Source organism: Zosterops lateralis, assembly GCF_965231275.1.
Source record: "Zosterops lateralis genome assembly, chromosome: 4".
NCBI classification, from domain to species: Eukaryota; Metazoa; Chordata; class Aves; order Passeriformes; family Zosteropidae; genus Zosterops; species Zosterops lateralis.
Window position 1 is genome coordinate 12663047 of NC_139765.1, and position 22763 is coordinate 12685809.

At 40.8% G+C, this 22763-nt stretch overlaps 2 protein-coding genes across 5 annotated transcripts in view; one reads left to right on the forward strand and one right to left on the reverse strand.

Annotated features, from left to right (window-relative positions):
• The window catches only part of ITPR2 (inositol 1,4,5-trisphosphate receptor type 2), a 241136-nt gene that overhangs the window by 166421 nt on the left and 51952 nt on the right, over window positions 1-22763 (forward strand). For all 3 annotated transcript variants that reach the window (XM_083859206.1, XM_083859207.1, XM_083859208.1), the window contains 7 exons: window positions 361-548; window positions 1618-1801; window positions 2395-2651; window positions 3553-3753; window positions 5720-5830; window positions 10588-10683; window positions 11846-11965. In XM_083859206.1, the coding sequence (XP_083715332.1) occupies window positions 361-548; window positions 1618-1801; window positions 2395-2651; window positions 3553-3753; window positions 5720-5830; window positions 10588-10683; window positions 11846-11965 (1157 nt within the window). The remainder of the gene's footprint in view (window positions 1-360; window positions 549-1617; window positions 1802-2394; window positions 2652-3552; window positions 3754-5719; window positions 5831-10587; window positions 10684-11845; window positions 11966-22763) is intronic.
• RASSF8 (Ras association domain family member 8) overlaps window positions 1-22763 on the reverse strand; it is a 253822-nt gene that overhangs the window by 7210 nt on the left and 223849 nt on the right. The gene's annotated exons all lie outside the window — the stretch shown is intronic.

Sequence of the window (22763 nt, forward strand, 5' to 3'; positions counted from 1 at the left end):
TTGAAGAGCAGATTTAAAAAGGGTCTCAGAGCACTGACCCTGCTGACAGTTTAGGGTATGCAGGAGTGGAATTAAAAAAAGCTTCAGTGAACAAATCAGTGTCCCTTCCAACTTATTTATTGTCTGGATATCATGACAAAACAATGGCTTGGGGATTTGTTTTATTTCTTATTCTTAGAGCCCAACATTGCAGTTTCATGCAAAAATCTTGTTTCTTTCAAAGAGAATTTTGTCTGACAGAATTTCAAAATTAAATTTATTACATGGCTATTGTGTGCTTTATCACTACTAATAGGTTCATTTTCATATATGTGTGTGGAGCAAACACGAATGGTATTTGTGTTTTTGTCTAATTTGCAGGTGGATTTTCAGGACAAGATCCAGATAAGTCTGGGGTGACCATGTTTGATATCCAGTGCCTCCTGGACAAAGAAGGGGCCTCAGAACTGGTCATAGATGTGATAGTGAACACCAGAAATGACAGGATTTTCTCAGAAGGCATTCTGCTCGGTATTGCGCTGCTTGAAGGTGGAAATACGCAAACACAGGTACTTGTTTAATCTGCTTATTCACATATTGATTCTCAGATACATGTGGTCTGGAGACAAATAAAGAGAACCTTTTTGCTGTGAGTCCTGTGAAAAGTTTGTCACTAGAATATGTGCCACTGTAATACAAATGTAAATATGCCCTATTACTATGCAGTAGCTCCTCAGTAGGAGAAAATGTGTTTCAGCTGTCCCTCTCTGTGTAGCACCATGCTGCTTTTAAACTGGTCATTGTCATGTGAGCATTATCCCCAGTTATTTTATGTCACTCTGTAAAATTAAATATTATAATACTTTTAAGTTCATAATAACAAATTATTTTCTGGAAACCTGAGACATTTATCAAAATCTCCAAAGAGAAAAAAAAAAAAAAAAAGATCATTTGAGAAGACTAGTATCCTAGTTCACAGAAAATATCTGCTTTAAACTATGCTTTCTAGGGTTTTTTGTGAATTATATCCCTCTCACCCAGATTTAGCCAAATCAGTTGATTGAGGAGAGAGAGAGAATTGATATGAAAAGAGAAGGTTGGGAGAATTGGGATTGTTTATAAACTGTTGCAAATGGTCCTCAACCTGCTTGACAGTTATACTAAGGGACTGGGGTTAATAACCTAAAATAATACTTAACAATAAATTCTGTCTGTAGCGCAAAAAAATGAACATAATCCAAGGTATAATATCACATATTAGATGTTTCATGCTTACTCTTGTTGTTACGTAGTAAGTTACTTTTCACTATTATTTGTAGATAGAATATCATGACTACTAAGCCTGGAGAAATGGAGAATGTCACAAAGTAATTTAACTTCAAGTACAATATTGTGACATTTAAAAGACTGCAAACAGCACTGTTCACCATTTTACTCATATTTTAAAATATTATCATCAGTCTTTGTTACCAGCCTTGTATATCCCTTCATGAAAGAACTGGCCAGGCAATGGCCAACATTTGTTCTCTGTAAGTCATTATTCATCATTTGTTTCACAGAAAAAAAAAAAAAAAAAAAGTGTATTTTTATATTCCTTCTTCCTAGAAGATTGCTATCTAAAGATTTTTTTTTTTGCAGTATTCGACTTACCAGCAACTAAAGGAGCAGAAGAAGTCAGAAAGGTTCTTTAAAGTGCTGTACGATCGCATGAAAGCTGCTCAGCAGGAGATCCGATCCACAGTGACAGTGAACACTATTGATTTGGGGAGCAAAAAGAAGGAGGATGACAGTGACCTCACCATATCTGTTCCCAAAAAGAGAGGTAAGGAGGCACCCCTGGGAAAGAGGGGATCGGGGCACTGTGTTGACACTGCATGTGCTGCACCACTGATGCTCTGCCAAGTTGATCAAAAAGCTTTAATATTAATCATTGCCAATTTGCATCTTTTGCCTGTTTTTCTCTGAATTACAGTCCATCTCAAGTTGGCTACAAGGAATTAGCTTTAATGAAATCAGTGAAGCTCTGCCAGTTTGCATCAATAAAAGATATTGAGCTGTATTTTTAGAGGAGTAGAAGCTGAGGCTGCTGCTATTGGGGATATTTCACAAGAGCAAGCACAGGAACTGATTTCCCACCCTGTGGTCTTCCCATTGTTCTCATCATTTATTGTATATAGGAGAGAAATAGTAGGGCTTTTTGTGTTAATGTTCTGTTTCACTCTGGTTTGTGGTTTGTTTGGAATGTGCTATCCCTGCATGAATGTTGCTTTGATATTCTTTGTGAGTTGCCTAGAGGTCTTTGAAAAGTTAGGCACCAACAAAGAAAAAGTTGCATTCGTTATTATTGTTTTCTTATTGTTTAATCAAATGGAGAGAAAAACTTTAAAAAATGAAGGAGAATTATCTTTTTTTCAGTTAAGGATTCAACCTTGCATCTGAAAGAGGGAATGAAGGGACAGTTAACAGAAGCATCTTCTGCAACCTCCAAGGCTTACTCTGTGTACAGAAGAGAAATGGACCCAGAAATAGATCTGATGGGCTCGGGAGCTGATGCTGCAAATGCAGAAGAGAAGTCTGCAGAAGAAGCAATCATGAGCCCTGCCATTGCAATCATGCAGCCAATACTGAGATTCCTTCAGCTGCTGTGTGAGAACCACAACCGAGAGCTCCAGGTAAAGTGTTTTGAGCTGAGCTTTTATAGGGGTGTTATTAGAAGGGATGTACCTTCGTAAGGGGAGAAAAGCATGCCTGTGCCTGGCCCCTGTTACAGAACAGGGCTGTCTGAAATGTTGGGTTTTTTTGGTCCAAGGGATAAAATAACCCTTCTCAAAAACCATTTGGTTTCTGTGTTGGAGGAGTGCATATTTATATCCTCAGAATTGCTTGGGGATCCCAGCACAGCCACATGGCACTAAGAAGGGTCTATATGTCCCTGTTCGTAAGGTTCCTGTGCAAAACTGGCGGATCACTTACCACAGACTTGAAGAGCACAGGAAATTTCTGGGTACTGCCCTTTTCCCAAGGTATTACAATTGAAGGCTTTGAGATGCTCTGTGTGTCCCTGCTATCAGTTCTTTTGGTAGAAATTACTGTCCCCATAGCAACCTCTGCAAAATGTATTTTCTGCAAATATACCTCAGTGCCGTGGCCAGGAGCCTCCCTTCCAGCTGTGGTTGGGGTGGTTTGAGCTGAGCTCCATAATGTGCCAGCAGACCTGCTCAGCTGTGGGGCAACAGCTTCCAAGAGAAAGGTTGTAATGAGTGGGTGAGAGCAGAGATGCAGGACATATAAAAGACATTTAAGGCCAGTGCAGATGTTTGCCAGGTTCACTTTCCTAAGCCCTCCTTGCTCTATGATTTTAATCAGATAATAGTTCTCAATTGCTGCATTAAGGCGTAATATATTTTCTATAGTAGTGTGGTGTACATTGGTACCTGAAACACCGTGGGCATATGGTTATAAATTGTATCCTTCAATGTTTTCACAAAAAAAAGACTTGGTTTGCCTTGACACTCTCTCTCTCTCTCTGTCTCTTGTTTGTTTGTTTTTTTTTTTAATTCCTCCACCCACCAGAATTTTTTAAGACATCAAAACAATAAAACAAATTACAACCTCGTTTGTGAGACCCTTCAGTTTTTGGACTGCATCTGTGGGAGCACCACTGGTGGGCTGGGCTTACTGGGGCTTTACATCAATGAGAGGAACGTGGCTCTTGTCAACCAGACGCTGGAAAGCTTGACGGAATATTGCCAGGGCCCATGCCATGAAAACCAGGTAGGGCTCAAGAACTTCTGGATGCAAAAGGCTCTACCTGAATGTTGGTGTCTGGGTGCTTAACACAAACCTTTCAGTATTCCTGATGACATAAATTCACTTGGAGCTGCCATGACTAGACTTAACATGCTTCAAGCTTTCATGAGGCCTGGGCGACCCTTTTAACTGAGAAACCAATCCAGACTCTTCCTGCAGTACCTCTTCTTCCTCTGAGGGTTTGCAGTTCTTTTGGAGAGAGTTTCATGTTTTACGTTGCTGTGTCCATGGCTTAAACCTCACTTTGTGAGACTGGATTTGGAGTCACAGTTTTGGAAGTGCATTGCAAACACAGACTTGTGTTCTTCATTTTCACACATTTTGCCCTTGCTGGTCTTTTATACACCTTGTTAACATTTACTTTCCTTATTTCACATAACTGCCACAAAGTTTAACTTGCCCTCCTGCCATACCACCTAACAGCATCTTTAATTATGGTATCAGTAGTGAAATGGATGAGACTAAAGACCACACTTCCGGTCTCCTGTGCCTTGCTCACTGCAGCCTTTTGAAGTGACACAGCTATGACTTTTGGTAAAAGTTTCTTTAGTGCCATGCTCAAGAACCATAGGAAGGTAAAGGATGTGGTTACATGCTGCCTTATTTGATCTGAAGAGAACTGCAGTAAAGTTGTCACAGTGGATGAAACTGCAGAATTTTTGCTATGGATTAGCAGTTGGGAAGATTGTGGTGAGCAAAATTACAGAAGCAATCTGTTTTCTATGCTAGAAATAGCTGAAGAAATACATGCAATATTAATGCTTCTTCATTAATGTGCACCAATGAAATGTAAAGTACTATTACTGTCATTCCTGGTAATCAGCTGCTGTTACTTAACACTTTAAAAACAAACAAAAATCCATTAGTGGGATAAATTTTGAACTGACATATTTAATCCAATTATGAATGGGAAAAACAACTGTAAAAAAAAGTATAGCTACAGGACTGGAGATGAAAAAAAATGTTACAAGTTAATGTGTTCTCCAACAAAGTTATGTGAGAAGCACTGGAGGAACACTGATATGGAAGGGAATGATGAATTACACTTTATTACTTAGACCTATCTGCTGGGAAGTCACTCAGGACTACACCTGAGTTACACTTGTTTACACCAACTGCAAGTCTAATTCAATATATTTCAGGGGCAAATGCTTCATGCTCTCATTTTCATTTTTCCCCTCTCTGTCTTTCTGGAAGACTTTTCCTTTCCTATTGTCCCATAAACCTGCCAGAGGAAAAAGTGCCATAGGCTCTTGTATAACTGGCTGTTATGCACAAGGCCTAGAAGGTCCAGAACTCCAGCTGTAAAGGCATTTGGGAAGTACCACTGGTCACAAATACATAGTTTTGAATTCCATATCCAGAAATACCCTTCTTTGCAGCACATGTCCAGATGTATGGAGAGAACTTTGATTTTCATGAACATTTTGTGCTGTAACAGCAATATTATTGCTGCCTGCTGAGGGCAAATGAAGAATCTGAGCGTGCAAATTTGGTTGTGCCTGCAGTTGAGCTTGTCTTTTATGTCTGAGGCTGGCATGTGCTCAGCTGAATCTGGCAGTGCTCCTGAGGGCTGCTGTCTGCAAGTTGTACCTCTTGGTGCCAAGCCCTGCAGGATTCTCTGGGAGTAGATTTTACTTTGCACCACCTTTTTTCCAGTTGGGTATTTCACTGCTGGCAGTGTTTGGGTTAGTTCTGTACACACAAGTCTCCCCCAGCATTTCTTGTGGCGTGATTTCAGGCTGTTCTGCTTTGGCTGAAAGGTTATCACCGTTGCAAGGTGTTTTAAGCTGTGGGTCCTTCTTTTGTAAATTTCCTGATGTGCATATTCTCTTCCTCTCTCTGGGTGCATCGTCTCCCTCTTTTTCCCACTCCTCCCCACCCTTTCTTCTGCCCCTGCCCCATTCCCTTCTCTTCTCTTATTTTGCAGACATGCATAGCCACCCATGAGTCTAATGGGATTGATATTATAATTGCTCTCATCTTGAATGACATAAACCCTCTTGGCAAATACTGCATGGACTTGGTGCTTCAGCTCAAGGTACAGTATATGTAAATTTGTTTATTTGAATTTGTGTAGCAACAGAAGACATACCTATGTGAAAGCTCCAGGCAGCCTGACATTTACTTTATCTTACCATAGCACAATATACTCAGAAGCCTTTGGAAAAAAAGCTTGCAAAAGAGTTCATCTCAGCTTCTGAATCCTTATCAGGCCCTCTGCCACAGGCCTTTTGACCCACTGCTGTGTTTGGGACTATGTCCTCAGCTATTTTTAAAAAAAAGATCCCATCAATCAGGCATAATACAGCTAGCATGAAAAATCTGTATTGTGGATGTAAAATCTCTCAAAATTGATAAATAGCCACCCTGTACAGCATGCAACAAGTCAGGCTAAATACTGAATTCTTAAAAATTATTTGAGAAGGAAATGCTGTGAAAAAGAGTAATACATCAGATGACCTGCAATGTCAAATAAAGTTGAAAACATTGTTCAAGTAAATTGTACTTTATTTCCCTTCTCAGTGTCCTCTGAGGGGAAACTCTACAAAGTGTAGAGTATGAGGGCAAAGCCTAGAGCAGGAGGGCTTGTAATGTAATTTTGTTCTGTATTCTGGGTAGAGTTAGACAGGCTTGTAGATAAGTTTCTGCTGTCCATGTGCCAGTGCATGCAGAGGGGAGCTCTGCACTTGTACTGTCTGCCAAGCAGGGTAAAATCTGTGCAGCAGGAGCCCTGGGTTATTGCCTTTCCTTGCCTCCCAAATTAAGTATTTCCATTGCAGATGGTCTATTTCCTCCCCAAACATGCAAATACTTTGTGGTAGATGCATTGCATCATATTGGCAACGTTATACATGTCTAATAAAATAATTAATACAGCTATATATCATGTACAATGAAACATTGAATCAACAGGGCCTTACATATGATTTTAATAACTGTAATTACATTTTTGAATGGCAATGTAATTCAGGCCCCCCTCTAGCAAGACACTTAGGCAGACATTTAACTTTGAACATGCAGACAGTTCTTTTGAAGTCCAAATTTCAGTCTCTGTAAAGATGTAGCTGCATTCACTACAGTGCTATTTTGATTTATCATTGTTATGAGGCTAGAAAACGCTTTTAGAACAGCTTTTCTGTGTAGTAACCAAAAGCAGAGTTAGACACACCTCTGCAAGGACCAGTGTGACCCTGCTTACAGGAGGCTGGCTGTGCTCAGACTCACTCAATTGGCAAAAATTGTGATGAATGATTGCAGAGGTGCAGACTGTGGAAATGATTCAGATTTTGCAGAATCACAGAGTTATTTGCTTTAGTAGGGATGTCTCGAGGTCATCTTGTCCAGGCTCCCTGCTCAAGCAGGAACAGCTAGAACAGGTTTCTCAGGACCATGTCTGGTGGAATATCTCCACAACTGGAGACTCCACAACTATTTTGGGCAGCCTATCCCACTGTTTGATCCCTCTCACAGTTTAAAAGTGTTTTCTTGTGTATAGATGGAATGTCATGGGTGTTTTATTTTGTCTCTTGCCCTCTCACTGGATACTGCTGAGAGGGGTCTGGCACCCTCTTCTGCATTTTCTCTCACCAAGTATTTATACACATTGGTAAGATCCATCTAAGCTATCTGTACTCCAGGCTGAACAGTCACAACTTTCAGTAGCTCCTGAAATGAAAAATGCTTCATTCCCTTCATCATTTTTATGGCTTTTTGCTATACCCATTCCATTAGGTTCATACCACTTTTGTACTGGAACTGGACATGTTGCTGGGCAAGATGTGATCTCAAGAATTGGATCCAGATTAAGAAGCTGCTGGTTTTGATTTTGAGTGGCAACACATTGAAATAATAAAGCAATGAGTTTACCAAGTAATGTTTAACATTGACACTCTGTCAGTGTTCATAGGCAACTTTGAAGTTGCAAATACATAAATTTTGCAGTGAAAATACAAAATTCAAAGTATACAGGCCCATATATTTACACTTGCAAACAAGCTCAGACACTGTTTTCAGGGAACATTGTATGTTGAACTTACACCCTCCAACCAAAGGAAAGGCAAAGCAGTGTTATATTTTCCCATGCCATCTTAGTTTAGCTTGTTTTGCTTAGTTTAGTAGGTTTTGATGTGGTATTTAATTACATCTTCATGGATTATATTTTCCAGTGGACTCCCTAATCATTAAGTGAGCAGAGCAGTGTTCACTGAGTGGACAGATGTTCAGTCTTCTATTCTGCCTCTTTTTATTTTGAGTGTGACCTCCTGACCTACCTTACTGAGCCAGTGTGTAAGCCCTGGCACACACTGAGAGCTCAATATCTGCTGCATCTGTGACAGGATGAAGAGACATTGTCAGTCAAAGGGTACAGAGACTCTTAGACAAGTGCCTACATTTTTTCCTTCATAGCTGTATCTAGTTGCTTCACTCATTAATTTGTTTTTCCAAAATTTTTATCAGGAGATGAGATGGGAGCCCAGGTAAAAGTGAAATGAGGAGTAGAAGTGCTTTGGGCTGTGCTATTTTTTAGCACCCGGAAACTGATTTTTCACCTTACCAGTGTTTTATGAACTTTGTGCTGTATTTTCCAAGTGATGGATCTTTTCCTTACTGATGTTTGGGATTAGAAATCAGATCCTAAGCTCTCCAAATATGCAGAAAGTGAGGAAAAAGTAGCCAAATAACCATCTCAAATACCTGCTGTAATTCTAGACCAAGGCAAAGCACTTTTGCTTAGTCAGTAGCAAGAAGCTGGCTGTTGATGACACAAAGTCCTACCTACCCGCTACCTTTCCCAGCTTCCTGGAAGCTGCAGCAGGCTTCTGTCTGTTCCCTGGGGTTGTCTGCACTGGGAAAGAGCTTCAAAGTCCTCCTCAGCCGTGAGGGAGTGGACTGATGCCCTCCTCCTGTTTCCTGCCTTTCCTTACCAAGCTGCCTGGGAGGCTGTCATGGCCCCTCCCCTCCTCCTCAGTTTGAGATCCTACCATTACTGACTTGGTCACCACTGTAAGGGAAATCTGCAGCAGAAAAGGAAGCATCTTGCTTTTCTGAGCAGCATCCTGTTAGGAATCTTCATCAAAATGCTGTCTTCTCCCTCTGCCTGTTCTCATTCACTGTGCACATTAAACTTCTGCAGCATTGGTCGCAAGGTGAAGAGTCTGACTAGATCTTTCCCATGGATGGTCCTGATTTGGTTTGGAGACAAAAGGAAAGGGACATGGCAAAACTCACATGGAGTGCTGTTCTCCTTGAGCCAGTCCCAGCTAGGTCTTTTCTTCTCATCTCTTGCTCTTTATCCTTATCTCGTGCCTGTGTTGGCAGCCCAGGCTCCTCTGTCCTGGCTTCTGTATCAGCTCCCAGTCTCTTCTCCCAAAAGTTTCTAATTCCCAGTTATGTACAAGTCTTCATTCTAATTTCCTCTCCTTCCATTTACCTTCAGTCTCATTCCTCAGTCCTCCAGTCAGAGGTGTTTAATCCTCAGCCTAACACAGTCCTGAGCAAGCTGCCTTGAGCAGGGGCTGGACTGCTGTAGTCTTAGTCCAGAGGGCAGCCTTTAGTGTGTGGTTTTATGATCAAACCTGCAGTTTTGTGATTCTGTGCTCACCAAGAATAACCCCTGTGGACTTTTAGCTGTGAAATTAGTGTGTTTCTGCTCTATAGTACTCAAATTGTAATTCACAAAATGCTTCTGAGAGACCACAACTCGTGTGATTGTTCTGTTGTCCTCTAGTGTTCCATATTTTCAGCTCTGTTATCAAAACTTGGAGATACAAAGGCTGCTTTAAAAACAAGTTGCTTGAACATGTAGGGAATAACATCTTTCTTTTTGCCCTGGTCCCAAAAGCAGCTGAACCCTTTTCCTCTGAAACTGCCCGTGCCAATTATCTGAGGCACACTGGAGAAATTTCAGCTGGAATTATCGATAATGGCAATAAGCAGCCGAGAATGAGGTTGTAGGGTGGGCTGGCAATTTTCCTGGCCCCTACGTCTTCTCTTGGGACTGTGTTCTGCTTCCAAGTGTTCCAACAGCTCCGTCAGTAACAGGGAATGATGGGAGTGCTGTGACAGGTCAGCTGAGGCAACCCTGCTCTACCAGAAAGCAGCCAAACTTCCAGAACCATTCTTCCTCTCCACTTCAGCTGATTTAACTGGAAGACAGGCAGGTCTCTGAAGTCTGAGGCACCACTGGGCTACTGTGGCTAAAGCTCATGCTGTGTAATCCTGAGGAGCAGTCTTGGTGAAAAGCAGCCAGTTGACAAAAAAAAGGTTGTCTTTATATATTACCCCAGGAATATTTAGTAGTGAAACAAAATCTCAGGAGTGTATGAAAACAGTTTATTTTACAGCTTTTCAAATAATAACCAGTTGGATTTCATAAGAACCAAAGGGGAAGGAAACCTGCCTGGATGATAAAACCTTTTGTGTAATATGTTTTGTAATCACCTCTGTTGAGTCTGATTTTAACAGAAACCCAAGGCAAAAATTGCTAGGTGGGCAATAAGGAAAGGAAACGGAATTTTATTTCTTGTGCACAGTCTGCAGCAACACTGTATTTAAGTCAAATATTTTTCAGTGTTTAAAATTTTCCTTCAAATGTAGCATGCAGAGTTAGTGTTATGGTATGCTGACATTTTTTAAAAACCCTATTAAATATTTCAGTAAAATAAAAGATGCAAGTGGTTGAAAATCTTATCCAGTTAAAAAGTGGTCCTCATAATCCCAATTAAAACAAATGCAAGGGTCATTAATCTCTGAAAGAGAGTTAAAATTTGCATTAATTTGGTTTTTTATCTCTAGAACAATGCCTCCAAGCTTTTGCTGGCTATTATGGAAAGCAGGCAAGACAGTGAGAATGCAGAAAGAATCCTTTTCAACATGAGACCAAGAGAACTGGTGAGAAAACTTGTGAATATTCATAAATCTTTTGGCTGAAAAAAAAATCTGTCATTAAAACATTTTTAAAATTATCTGAATCTAAGCTGAGAAGTGTTGGCAGCGTATGGTGGCACAATGTATCAGGATAGTACTAATTCACAAAAAGTACTTTAAAAGGATCAAGCATGCATGATTTCAGTCTTTATGACTTCATTATTTTTATCCGTTCCAAGCACTTTTCTGTAATTGTTTCCTAACTAAATTATCATATTCTGGTAGACTGTCTTCAAGTGCAGTTTGTCAGGGGCTGGCAAATTAGGCTTGTACAGTTTGTGAAGCAGTGCTAACAGAAACGTGTGTGTAGACGTAGAATATATTTAATATACATGTATGTTATTTATTTATGTCTCGTGAACAAAGAGTTCCAAGCAGTTGTTGCTGTGTTTTGGAACAACCCTGATTATTATGGAGGTCCCCAGGAACTTCAAATGGGTTGGAAATCCGGGGAAATAATTTCTAGTATAATTTGGCTGTGTAACAACAGAGACTGAGAGATCTGGAAATTCTTGAGGGATTCTGGGGGAGAATCATCCCTGCCCTTAGGCAGAGCCCAGTGCCTGCTGGTTTCAGGGAATTGTCACTAAGGTGGCATCTCAGCAGAACAAGGCCATCCCTGGGGTACAACAGCAGGATCAGGCCTTGTGTGGGGAACCCTATGGTGGTCCTGTAAGAGGCTTTTGAATATTTGGAATTTCCCCAACACCCTGCCCAGATCTTCCTTTCCTTTTTGGTTTAGGTGTGGTTTTTTCCTGTGAAATTATGTTGCTACCTGCTCTAGCCAGAGGAAGATCATGGCTGCACTCCTAAGTGCTGCACAACATTCCCTGCCATACCTAGATCAGTTTCAGAAGCATTTGTGAAAATACCTGCTCACAAAGGCTCAGCATTCCTGTTATTTTCTCATGGTTGCTGATGAAAAATGTAGCAGTTTGGAGCTTCATAAGTCCTTCAAGCTTGTCTTTATTCAGAAAGTGTTTCTCAGGCTGCTCGCTCTTGTTGCAGAACTGCAGGGCACCCATCCAGGCTGGAGCTGAACAAAGTGGCTGTGTTCAAACACAGTGTGTTTTTTCCCCAAGAACCACATTTATTTCATCTCTCCCTGGCTGGGTTTGTGTTGCAGGTGGATGTGATGAAGAATGCCTATAACCAAGGTCTGGAATGTGACCACGAGGAAGAGAATGGAGATGATGGCATCTCCCCAAAAGATGTTGGCCACAATATCTATATTTTGGCACATCAGGTATGTCTTGTTTTGTGACAGCTTCCAGAAGAAGCCATGGTTAAACTCCACATTGTCACAGGTGGAGTCATGCACTTCAGTAGAAAGAGAGAAGTAACAATGAGTTTATTGATAAAAACCAAAGTTTGATAGCAGATGTGACAGTGGGTTTATAAGGTTCAATGGCAAGGCACTCTTGATTGTTCGCTGCACACAGGACAGGCTCAGCCAACACTGTCAAGGGAGACTCTCCTGTTGAGTCATGATGTTAAGGAAGGATCCCCTTGCATTCTAAACTCCTTCTCAGAGGGGAGTTTAGGTGCAGCTGGATCCAGACCAGCTTTGCCCAGCAGTTTATGTCTAAAGGTTTATCTGCACATGATCAATTCTTTATATCATTTAGCCATCGAGATTTCAGAGTTTAGCATCCATTTAACCACTTACCAAGAGTCTCTTGTGGTAAGGAATCCCTCAGTCTTGATGAGCAAGCTTGAGAGCCAACCCCTGCCCAAAGGGGAGATCCTGAATATGTTGGTCCTCCCACTGAGGAGGAATTTCACACAAGTTGTTATTTGTGTGAAATAGCAATGGAGAGCAAAACAGTGACTGTCCATTTAGCTTTGTCTTCTTTAACATTAGCAGATCATTTATACCAATCAAATCATAAATTGTGTTACCATTACTGGTGTATTTTAAATAGTGCCTTCAGTTGTGATACCAAGTGAACTTGATTTCAGAAGATTCCTATTATTTTAGATTTATTACTTTGCCAATAAGAATAATTGGGCCTTTTCACTGCTTTCTCCATTTGAATTATGCTGTAGTGCCCTCAAGCTTTTTCTGATCACTTTTACTTCTCTACTGGTAAAGGTAGAATGTACACTGAAGGTTGTTATTTAGTGGGCTATTTATTCTTCAGAGTAGCTGGTGTCAAAAATAGTTTATCTTTCAATTACATTCAGAGTATTGAGAAGTTTTTTTGTAATTGAAAGAGTAAGGACCACAAATTTCTTGGTTATATCATAAATTACAGCATTTGGTATTTCATATAAGGGCCAAATTTAAAAAAAAATGTTTTTCCCTAAGTAAGAAGAATAAACAGATAGGGATAAGGGAGCATTCCTCATTCGTTATGTTTATTAAGTGTTGTTAGGAATTAAACACTTGGTGGAAAGAAAATAAAAGAAAGCAATCTGTAATTACAGTAGTATTATGCAATGTTTCTTTCAAGCAAGGAATGCAAAAAAACAGTTACTGAGTTACGCTGCTTTGCTGGCAGCGTATTTAAATAAGTAGGTATTGTTATTATGTTGCTGGTGGTGTGGTTGACCATGTTCTACTCTCCTGCTGTGTGTGGGGCTGTACCTAAGATGCCCATCAGAGATGACAGTATTTTTAGAAAGCATCTGCAGCTCCTTACCTTGTCTGAATTTACTCCTTGTCTGAATGCTTATGATGAAAATTTAAATGCCTGCCAAATCGAAATGCTGGTATTTTCTGTCTTCTGCCTACAGTTTGTGTTAAATTACTTAACAGGGTCTGTGACATGGAAAATATGGTTTGGGGGGTGGAATATAGGCCTAAAGCTAGATATGAGGTGTCTGCTGGGGTCATTTTACACAAGAGGTCACTGCCAGGGGTACACCAGCTGGCTGAGGTGTAGGTTAAGCTCTGTCCCTAGATTCATATCCACAGTGCTGGAGAGGTTCATGGTGCCACTCCACAGCTATTCGTGATCCATAGCTGGCGTTTCCGTTGCATAAGGGTGGATATTTTTACAGCAACTTACTGAGCTCCTTCCTGTTCTGTAAAATTAAATGTCATGATTGGCTCTGTATGCTGTAAAAATATCCATCTTTTCACAAAAAAAAAAAAAAAAAAAAAAAAAAAAAAAGTCAGTTTTCTTTTTCTTGCATTTCTGTAACATAGTACATGTGTTTACAATAGCTTTGCACCCATGTCAAGCCCCATATCAAAACAAAGCAATGTAAGGGCAGGCAGTCTGGGACCTTTCTGTGTCCTCTGCTAATGAAATACTACAATTATTGGCACAGACCTGCTTATCTTTGACCCCAAACTTTTTCCATGTGTGCCCTTTGTGCTCGCCCTGGGATGGGCAGGATACAAGCATGGACCCTCATCAGTAGGGCCATTGTTGCTGTGTTCCTTTGCTGGCTTCACTCTCCAAACACCCTCTGCTTTGCTGTCAGAGTGGCTTTTTGGTGTCTGGGCCTTCTGCTGCGCTTAGCTGACCTGAGTTACAAAATATTTCTTTGCTGTGGCTCTTCATCTGACTTACCTTTTTTCTACAACTAGTGTGGCTCTTCAGTCACTTTCGTTACACTTCCTGGTGACCACTTGCTCTAGTTACAACTTTTGGGTCCCTCTATAATAGCAGAATCAAGACTGAGAGTTCCCCTTTTTGCTGTTCCAGCCCTCAAACACAGACAGTTTATTTTGGGGAGCTCCGACTTTCAGTTTTTGTCGTTGCACTCTTCAAGGCAATGCTGGGTTCTGCATTTTGCCACCACTACATCCTTCCTTGCCCTTCCTGTGGTTGATCTTACCAGAAGCAAGAGGCATTTTTGTAAATGCTTGACCCACAGTGCATAGAAAGTTACAAGTACAAGCAAAGTACATGTGTCACAAGCAAGGCTGAGATTTCTGTTAGTAAATCTTCCTCACAGCCTCCCAGCCCCTGCCTTAAATGTGCACTTGCACATTGTGCACACATAGAGGAGTGTAGGTACAGCAGCTGTGTCATGCCTGTGAGCACATGTCTTCCACATGTTTCTTTGTCCTCTCTTTCCTTTATTTCTTCATCTTCCTCCAGCGTGCCACGTGCCATGGCTGTGCTGCTTCCCCTGCTCTGACCCCGGGCTGTCTGGGCACTGCTGCTCCTCACTTTTCCTGCTCCTCAATGAGCAGAGGGGAGAAGGGAAGGCCACTGGGAGAAAGCAGAACTGAGCTGTCCATGAGGAGCTGCCCTGAGCTGCAGCTCTACTCTGCAGCCTGATTTTGGGACCCCTTCCAGATGCAGCTCTTCTACAGCTGATTCTGGAGCAGTGACACGAGCTGGTGCTTGAGGTCATATCCTGGAAAAATAAGCCTCTTATTGGTAGGTGGAAAGGGTTCACAATTTTCTTGGAAATCCATGGAGGAGATTTTGTTTTCTTTCTCTGGTTCAAATGTCAGGCTCAGAGCCAAGCCTTGACCTTGCTAATTCCTTGGAGTAGTCTTGGCTGAGTGCCAGAGGTGTGTTATGGACAGTTCCATCACTTCTTACACCTTTTGTCTTCCAACCTCAGTCAATAGGTATGGTATTTTTACTGCTGTCCTCTTAAGAGATTGTGTTAAAGCTGGTCACACTTAGTTTTGCAAAGTTAGTGAGGCTGTCCATGAAGAGACTTCGTCTCAATGTGATGTCCCTGTAGGAAATTACAAAAGCTTTTGACATAGCAGCACAAAAAAAAATGTTTCATTCTTGCTCCTTATCTGCAGAAGCATTAGTGTAGGTCAGTCAAGTTTTTAAATGGTTACACAAGGAAAGAAATTAGAAAAATCTAAAGAAATCCCCTGGCTTTTCAGATGACTGCTTGAGCTGGCTGCCTGTTTGTCATAACAAAGTACTTCAGAAGTTTGTAAACTAAAACATGGTACTTCATTGGCAGTATTTCCATGAGGTTCATGATCCCTTTGATATACTCTGAAACAAGATAAGGCAGTGATTATAACTAGAGGCTCCTGTAGTCTGCACACACACACACACATACATATATATATATGTGTGTGTATGTGCTTCTGTTAGCAGAAAATACTTCGGAGTGTTTGTGTTTTTCAGCTCATGCAAACTGTCTAAACCAGGCACAGAGCCCAAGCTAATCCACTGTACCTTTCAGCAGGAGCTTTATTCATGAGGGTCACAACAATGTGAAATAACTTTACAAAGCTTTTTGTCAGCTTGCAGCATGGCAAGGGTGCACTTTCATCTGCCTGCAGAGCTGTGGAGAGGCGTCCTTGATCTGGAAGGATGTGAGGGGAAGGGGGAGTAAGGGAGCAAGCTGTAGCAAAACTTTAAGGTTTTCAATGCCTTATAAACGGTTTTGCCTGGTTCCCAAGGCTGTGGCAGGAGTGTAGGGGTACTGATGCAGGTGTCACCCCTTTTGTGATGCACTCAGTGCTCTCAGACTAGCAAAATGTTTTCTCAGCTTTAAGTTTCTGCTTAAATACCCTGTTGGAGATGGAGCATAGGTGTTGGAACTCCATGATACCTTTGTCATTTCCAGGTAAATAGAAGGTTATTTGTTTAGTTGTTGTTTTTTTTTTTTTTAATGAGATTAAGCTAAAATATTATTTAAATCCCAACCAAGTAAACTAAGTAGTTGGGAAAAACTACTAAACTATACACTGTAAACCACTAAATTATACAATTACCTGGTGCCACCAAGACTTAATGAAAAATATTTCCTCACCTCATAAGGTTAGAAAAATTGTCACTGTCTGATGTCAGTGCAGTGAAGACAGATTTGAACCAGGCTATCTTCTGATAGACTAACATAGTTGGAAGTGTCCTTCCATTTTTGAGTTCTTAAAATAAACTGAAGAAAAAGGTAAATCTGCTGTGAACTGTCAGGTTCTCACTGCAGGTACTGCTAAGGAACACATCTTCCTCTTTGGTGCTAATTTTAAATGGGCTGAGCAAAATAAGACATTCAGCCCTATATATTTATTAGTATATTAATAACAGAATCAAGATTACTTTTTATAAAACTTGGCAAGCTTTATCAAACTGATGTCTTACTGCTATGTTTATTTCATTGCTTAATAGTGTAGACAGATGAAGGGTATCTGCTAACTAGGCAATTAAAATGGCAATAATTTATGGCATGGATTTATAGTTTGGGTGTAGGGATACACTACCAGCTATTTTTAAAAAGTTACTATCTTTGACATTTGAAATAGAAGAGGTTTGATAATGAGACTTGGATATGATACATTCATTAAGGATAAAGTAAAATCAGTTTAAAAAAATTAAGCTATCCAAACAGGAAAAATTCTGAGAAGCACAAAGCCTTTTGTTTTTGTGGGTTTCTCTTTAGTCTGTCTTTCTGTAGCTTTCATCAGATATGAGTACACCCAGGACTGGGACCACCTCTATTTTCCACATCAGTACTGTGCCTACAGTTGCATCATTCTGGGACTCTTACATGCTCCAGTAGAACAAAGAAATGACAGTAATAATCGCTTCAGATTTTTTTAAAGAATTAATTTTACTTTTTACAAGATTTTGGAGCACTTAAAAGCTCTCATTAATTTTATTTGCCCCTTTTTAAGTAGGTGGTATTACTTGGTGTTACAGATAAAGGCACCAAGGCAGAAGCAGGGCAGACAGCAAGTCATGAGCTGTCATGGGAAGCAAATCTGGCTTGTTTGATCCCCACTGCTTTGCTTTGACTGCCACGTTGGCTTCTCTCCTGTGCTCACTCAATCCCAGCTACTCTGCTAATGTGGAAAGTTGCCATTTATTGGGCAGTGCATAATCACTGAGCACATTAGTGCTTCAGAAGTCTTTTAGAGACATGCTAAGGTGTGTTTTTCAAATAAACTTTCCTGTGCTGCTACTATTATGGGTTGCTGAGGCAAGAAAAGCTTTCATAAGGTAACGGATGCAAATGTGTTCATGTGTGTGAGGGAGGTATTGTAAGGCTTAAGGGTTTTTTTGTGGGTGGTTATTTTTGGTGTTGTAGTTTGGACCAGTTCCTGGATTTCCTTCACTTTGCTGTATTTTAACTTTTAGACAGATTCACTTAGACCTTCATCCTTCTTTTCCCTTGAGTATGTGTGTGCATGTATAAAATAAAAACAATTATTAAAACTTACACTAAAAGGTAGATGTGGATTCTTGTACTCATCCATTTGTCTGGACCTGAATATGATTCAAGCCAGATCAAGGGTTTCCATGGCAAGAGATCTTCCATGGTTTAATGTGTGAGGAAACATGAAGTAACACTGTAAATGTGGGCCTCCAACTGTGGAACAGGATCACTGCATCTAACTCCTCCAAGGCTTTCTGAACTGAGTGGGGTGTGCCAGACTCACCAAACACTATTCTGCATGAAGTGTGGTTGTGGTCAGGCATAAATTCAGGGTGAAATTTGGCTTTTTAAACATAAATGTTGCTGAAGAAGGCAGAAATCAATTGCTCAGTAATGTGCATTGACAAGTGAATTCTCTAAGACACAGCAGAGAAGCACCTGAAAGGCTTTTTTGGAGAGGGAACTGGTGGAACCAGTTACAGCCCAGTAGTCTGCTGTGGGCATGAACTGGCTGGAACTTTAATATCATGGTTTTACCATGGAAATAAGATAAACAGAAGACAAGTGGAAAAGTCTTGCAAGAGCACCTTCACCCTTGATAGAGGTGTTGCCATTACCAGTCCGTAATGTTTGCCTAAAAGAAACCTCCCTGATCCTGTGGGAGCTGTGAGTTCTCAGAGCATTTTGCTCTAAATGATAGGCTCATCCAATTGGGAAGCAACTTTGATCTCAGGCAATGATCCTCCAGATGACCTGAGGTCTGGGGACCACAGTGGTTCAGTAAAATTTTTAAGCTTGGTGAGTTCTTTCTTCTCATCCTCTGCCTCAGGTAGTTGCATGTCTGTTTTTACAAAACATTGGGTTGTGCCTTGGTTCTGATGACAAAGATTTTCAGTTGATTCTGTTTTGTGAATGGAATGTCTTGGTTCGTTTGAGTTCTTACATATCTCTGGCTGGTACACTCTCAAAAAATAAAAAGTGTTTTAGTGTATGAGACTAGGATTTTGGAAAAAGGACCACTGGTTATATTGAGTGCAAATGTGGATGGCTCACATTTTGTGTATTGTTGTCAAATTGTGCAGCTGATGTGGACAAGAAGCAGTTGGCAGGTATTGTTGGAGATTATCCTCCCAAGTACCAGATGACAAATGGAGAAAAACATTGTACACAATTAAATAAATAGGACTACCTTCTGAGGCCAGAAGATGATGGACTCTATCCTGTAGGATAAACCTGTCCTTCAGGATGAATAGCTGTGAGTTTGTGCGATGAGGATGCTCTCTTTCTGCAGGACAGGTAAAATTTTTCAAGCTAAAGGATGTCATTTTTTGCAAGGCTATGCTGAGCTTTGCAGTTTTTTGGTGGTTTTTTGTTTCTCTGTCCTTAGCAGAGAAGCTCTTGCTGATACCAGTGCCAAAACAAAGGGCTAATGGGAACCAGTCCCAGAAACTGTGACTGTCAGGGGACTCATAAGCTTGGCTGCCAGACCTGAAAGTTTTCATGGAACTTTTATGCTCCTCATGTTGTTTTGTCATTATCATCCTGATGAGACAGGCTATGGCATCAAAATGACACCGGCTAATTAAATGTCAGGAGAATCAGAAGATGTTGTAAGGCTTTTACACTGAGATTGCCAAGATTGAAACAGAAGCCAGTGACACACATCACCTTCCTTGTGGCTCATTAGGATGGGATATAACTCCATGTTCAGCCAGCTGCAGGATGGAGAGACAGTATGGAGGCTGCCACAAGGGCTTGACACTAATGAGCACCTGAAAGGTTAAATAAACGTCTGTGGCTGATGTTGGGTCTCAGGTTATAACCTTGGCAACTTGTTCTTTGATGTTTTCTTTTTCTCCCCTTCTCCTCAGAAGCATTCACCTCAGAATCCTGTTCTGGCTTTGATAGGGATCTATATGGGAACCTCTGTTTTCCATCTGCTGTTGTGTTGATTTAGGCTGCTAAGAGCTCCTAGAATTCAAGCTAGAGCTTTTTACTGTAGGTTGGCCCCAAAAGCTTTAGCTTATTTTAATTTTTCTGGTTCTACTTCTCTAGAATAAGATGAAGTGTCTATTCTACATATGTGTGTGATTTATTATATGTAATGTTAATGAGGGATATATCCTGTTTGACTGTGGCAACTGTGCATTTCACTAGTGCACAGGTGGCCGTAATATTTCTGCTTTGTGGGTTTCTTCTTCTATCTTTAACTTCTGTAATCCTTGTGTTTTGTGGTTTACAAGATTTTTTGTCATTGGGAAATATGTTGAATTGGTGTTGGGACCCAAATGTTACACCAGAAGAAATATCCTTTCTTTGTCAAAAAGTCTGCATTGTGAAATCTTCACATTAGTCTGTGGTTTTACTCTGAAAATTGGCTGTGGGACAATGAAATACTGTTCAAGAGATTCTCTGTTCTCAGGCTGTGTTTGCAGCCCTGTCCTAGGAATAACCACACTACCTTTTTATTGCTGTCTGAAGCAGCATGGGGTGCACAGAGGGACTTCAGTCCTGCTTTGGTTCTGTGACACCCGTGAGGCATTTACTTCTCTTCCCACTTGAAGAATGGGTCTTCATTTAGCTGTGTCCACAGCTGGTTTATGTGGGAATGCCTCCACTACACACTGATTTATACTGATTTATACTAGTCGAGAACTTGCCCTGTTGCCCTCAAACCATACTCTTACCCTGGAGCTGCCTGCTGGCACTTGTCATGCTTTAGGAGTGATGATATAGGGGCCACCAGGAGGATGCCTTGACTTTAAACTTGTAGATTGAAATTGCTTTGAGAAGCATTAAGTAGAATTAAGCACAATTTTCCTTGGAAACTGAGTAAACTGAATCCAGAAGCTATTGAGAGGCAATAAATGTGGGACCACACAGTGCTATCTTTCCAAAGCCACCCTTCAAAGCACACTGCACATCCAGCCAGCCCTGAGTGCTGTGTGCACATTTCACTGGCTCAGAAATGTATGTAATGTAGCCATTTTGTTCAAATTGCTGCAAACTCCCCTTATTAAAGAAGCTGAATTACAAAAAGTATTGAGTTCTTGCTCTGGAGACAGAGCTGGAGCTTTTCCATTGGAGGTAACCTTCAAATAAACCAAGGTGCACCTTTTTCTTCTACATGCAGTCCAACTAAAACATTTTACCCTAAGCTGGGATTTGGTTTGAGGGGAAGTGAGGGTAACCTTGGAAATATTGTGGAAGTGAAATCTGTTCTCACTTAATAGTATCAGAACTGTTTTAATAGGCCTCAGATATCTGCATTGTGAAATCCTGCACCTTAATTAAAATTGGGGGGAGCATCTTCTCTAACAAAGACATACTTTTTTATGTTCAGTAGTCATTGAAGTAATTACAGGTTAACAAAAATAAAGAGCATTAAACAGAATGTCAAAATATGTCTGTTCCTCACAGTTGCTCCGTTTTAACTCTCATCTCCTGTGATGTCACAATTTAATTAGGTATCTCAGTCACCATAGAATTTTCCAGACAAGATCTGAATTTGTAATCTACAAATCACCAGAGCTCAGTTGCCATCCTCTGTATTTCATTCATTTAACACAGTGCAGAAAAGTGAAAATGAGGTTCACCTTGCACTTTCTCTGAGGCAGCTTTATGAGATACTGAATAAAAGTGTCCAGCTGTGAAATTCAGTTTTAACAGCTGATTATGCTTTTCTGCACCAAAAGTGAGGTGATCAGTTACTTATGATCACCTTCAGACCTGCACACAGATAAGCATCTAATCAATCTGGGGTTAAAGAAGCCTTTTCTCTGCCTTTTTCTGTGAACAAGGATTTTCAGAGTTTACTTTACAAATTGTGGTCTGTGGTAGCCTTAAATGAACATTGTTTGGAAAATCTTTCCAGCTTTTTCTGTCTTTGAGTCTGCGGAACACCATTTAAGTGCTCATTGATTGGGTAAAACAGCATCATTTATGAGTATCTGATAAGGGGAGAGATGAAATTTTTACTCCCACCAAGAATTCTTATTTCATAGATGCTAGGTGAAAGTGCTTTCCTGAGGACAATAGCCATAATACAGAGTTAGAAAGAACAACTCATCATTTTACATTCTCTTCTCTCTGGTCCTATGCTGCTACTCTTATTCTTTTTAGGGATGTTTTGCTCTGCTAATTGGAGGAGGAGGCAGAGATTCAACAGAGTGGTTGAAAATGTTGGAAAATCTCACCATTTTAATTGTTTGAGGGATCATCTCTCAGTTCCTGTCCACCTCCACACTTGTAAACTGCCCTCTGTGTTTTGTACTCTACAATGTACATACATCAGGCCCAGCAGATAGTAGGAAATCCATGTCTGCTGTGAATTCAACAGGTTTCAGCTTCAGTTGTTTGCTTGCTGCTTCAGTCTCGTATGTTTTTGACTCTGAATGAGCAAGTTATGCTTTTCTGTGTATTGTGGAGCCATGTGTTGAGAAGGCAGGATGTGAACAGGACTGGCTATGAACAGGGTTTTTAATTTGACATCAATGTAACATCAAATCACAGAGTCTGAGCCATGATTCCAGGCTGCAACTGAGGATTAAGCCCCTTTAATGTGCCTCATTGAAGACAGTGAGATGGTTTATCCAGGCTTTTGCTGGGGCTGTCTCCAAAGCCACACCTGCCTGTGGCAGGGCTGGTAATGATGCCAGATTGGATTGGTGAACTGCATCCAGCTGAAGGAGTCACAGTGTGCCAAAGAAACCATGGTACTATCCTGAAAATGTAAGAGGGAAGATGAGTTTGGGTAGATCCTGAAGAAGAGGATGAGTCTATTCTGAAAGGATAAACCCATGAGGAACTCTCCGCTTGTGGTGCCAGAGGAAGGGATGCTGAGTGCCAGTCAGTGTCTCCTGGTCTTACGGCTCACAAAGGGAAGTCTGTCCGTACTTAAAAACTTGAAACTGTGGTTCCCCTCACCACATTGCCCCCAAAGTAAGAGTAAGCAGCAGTTCCTCCTTTTGTTTGTGCTAGCCTGCCTTTTCTAGAGAAGCCAC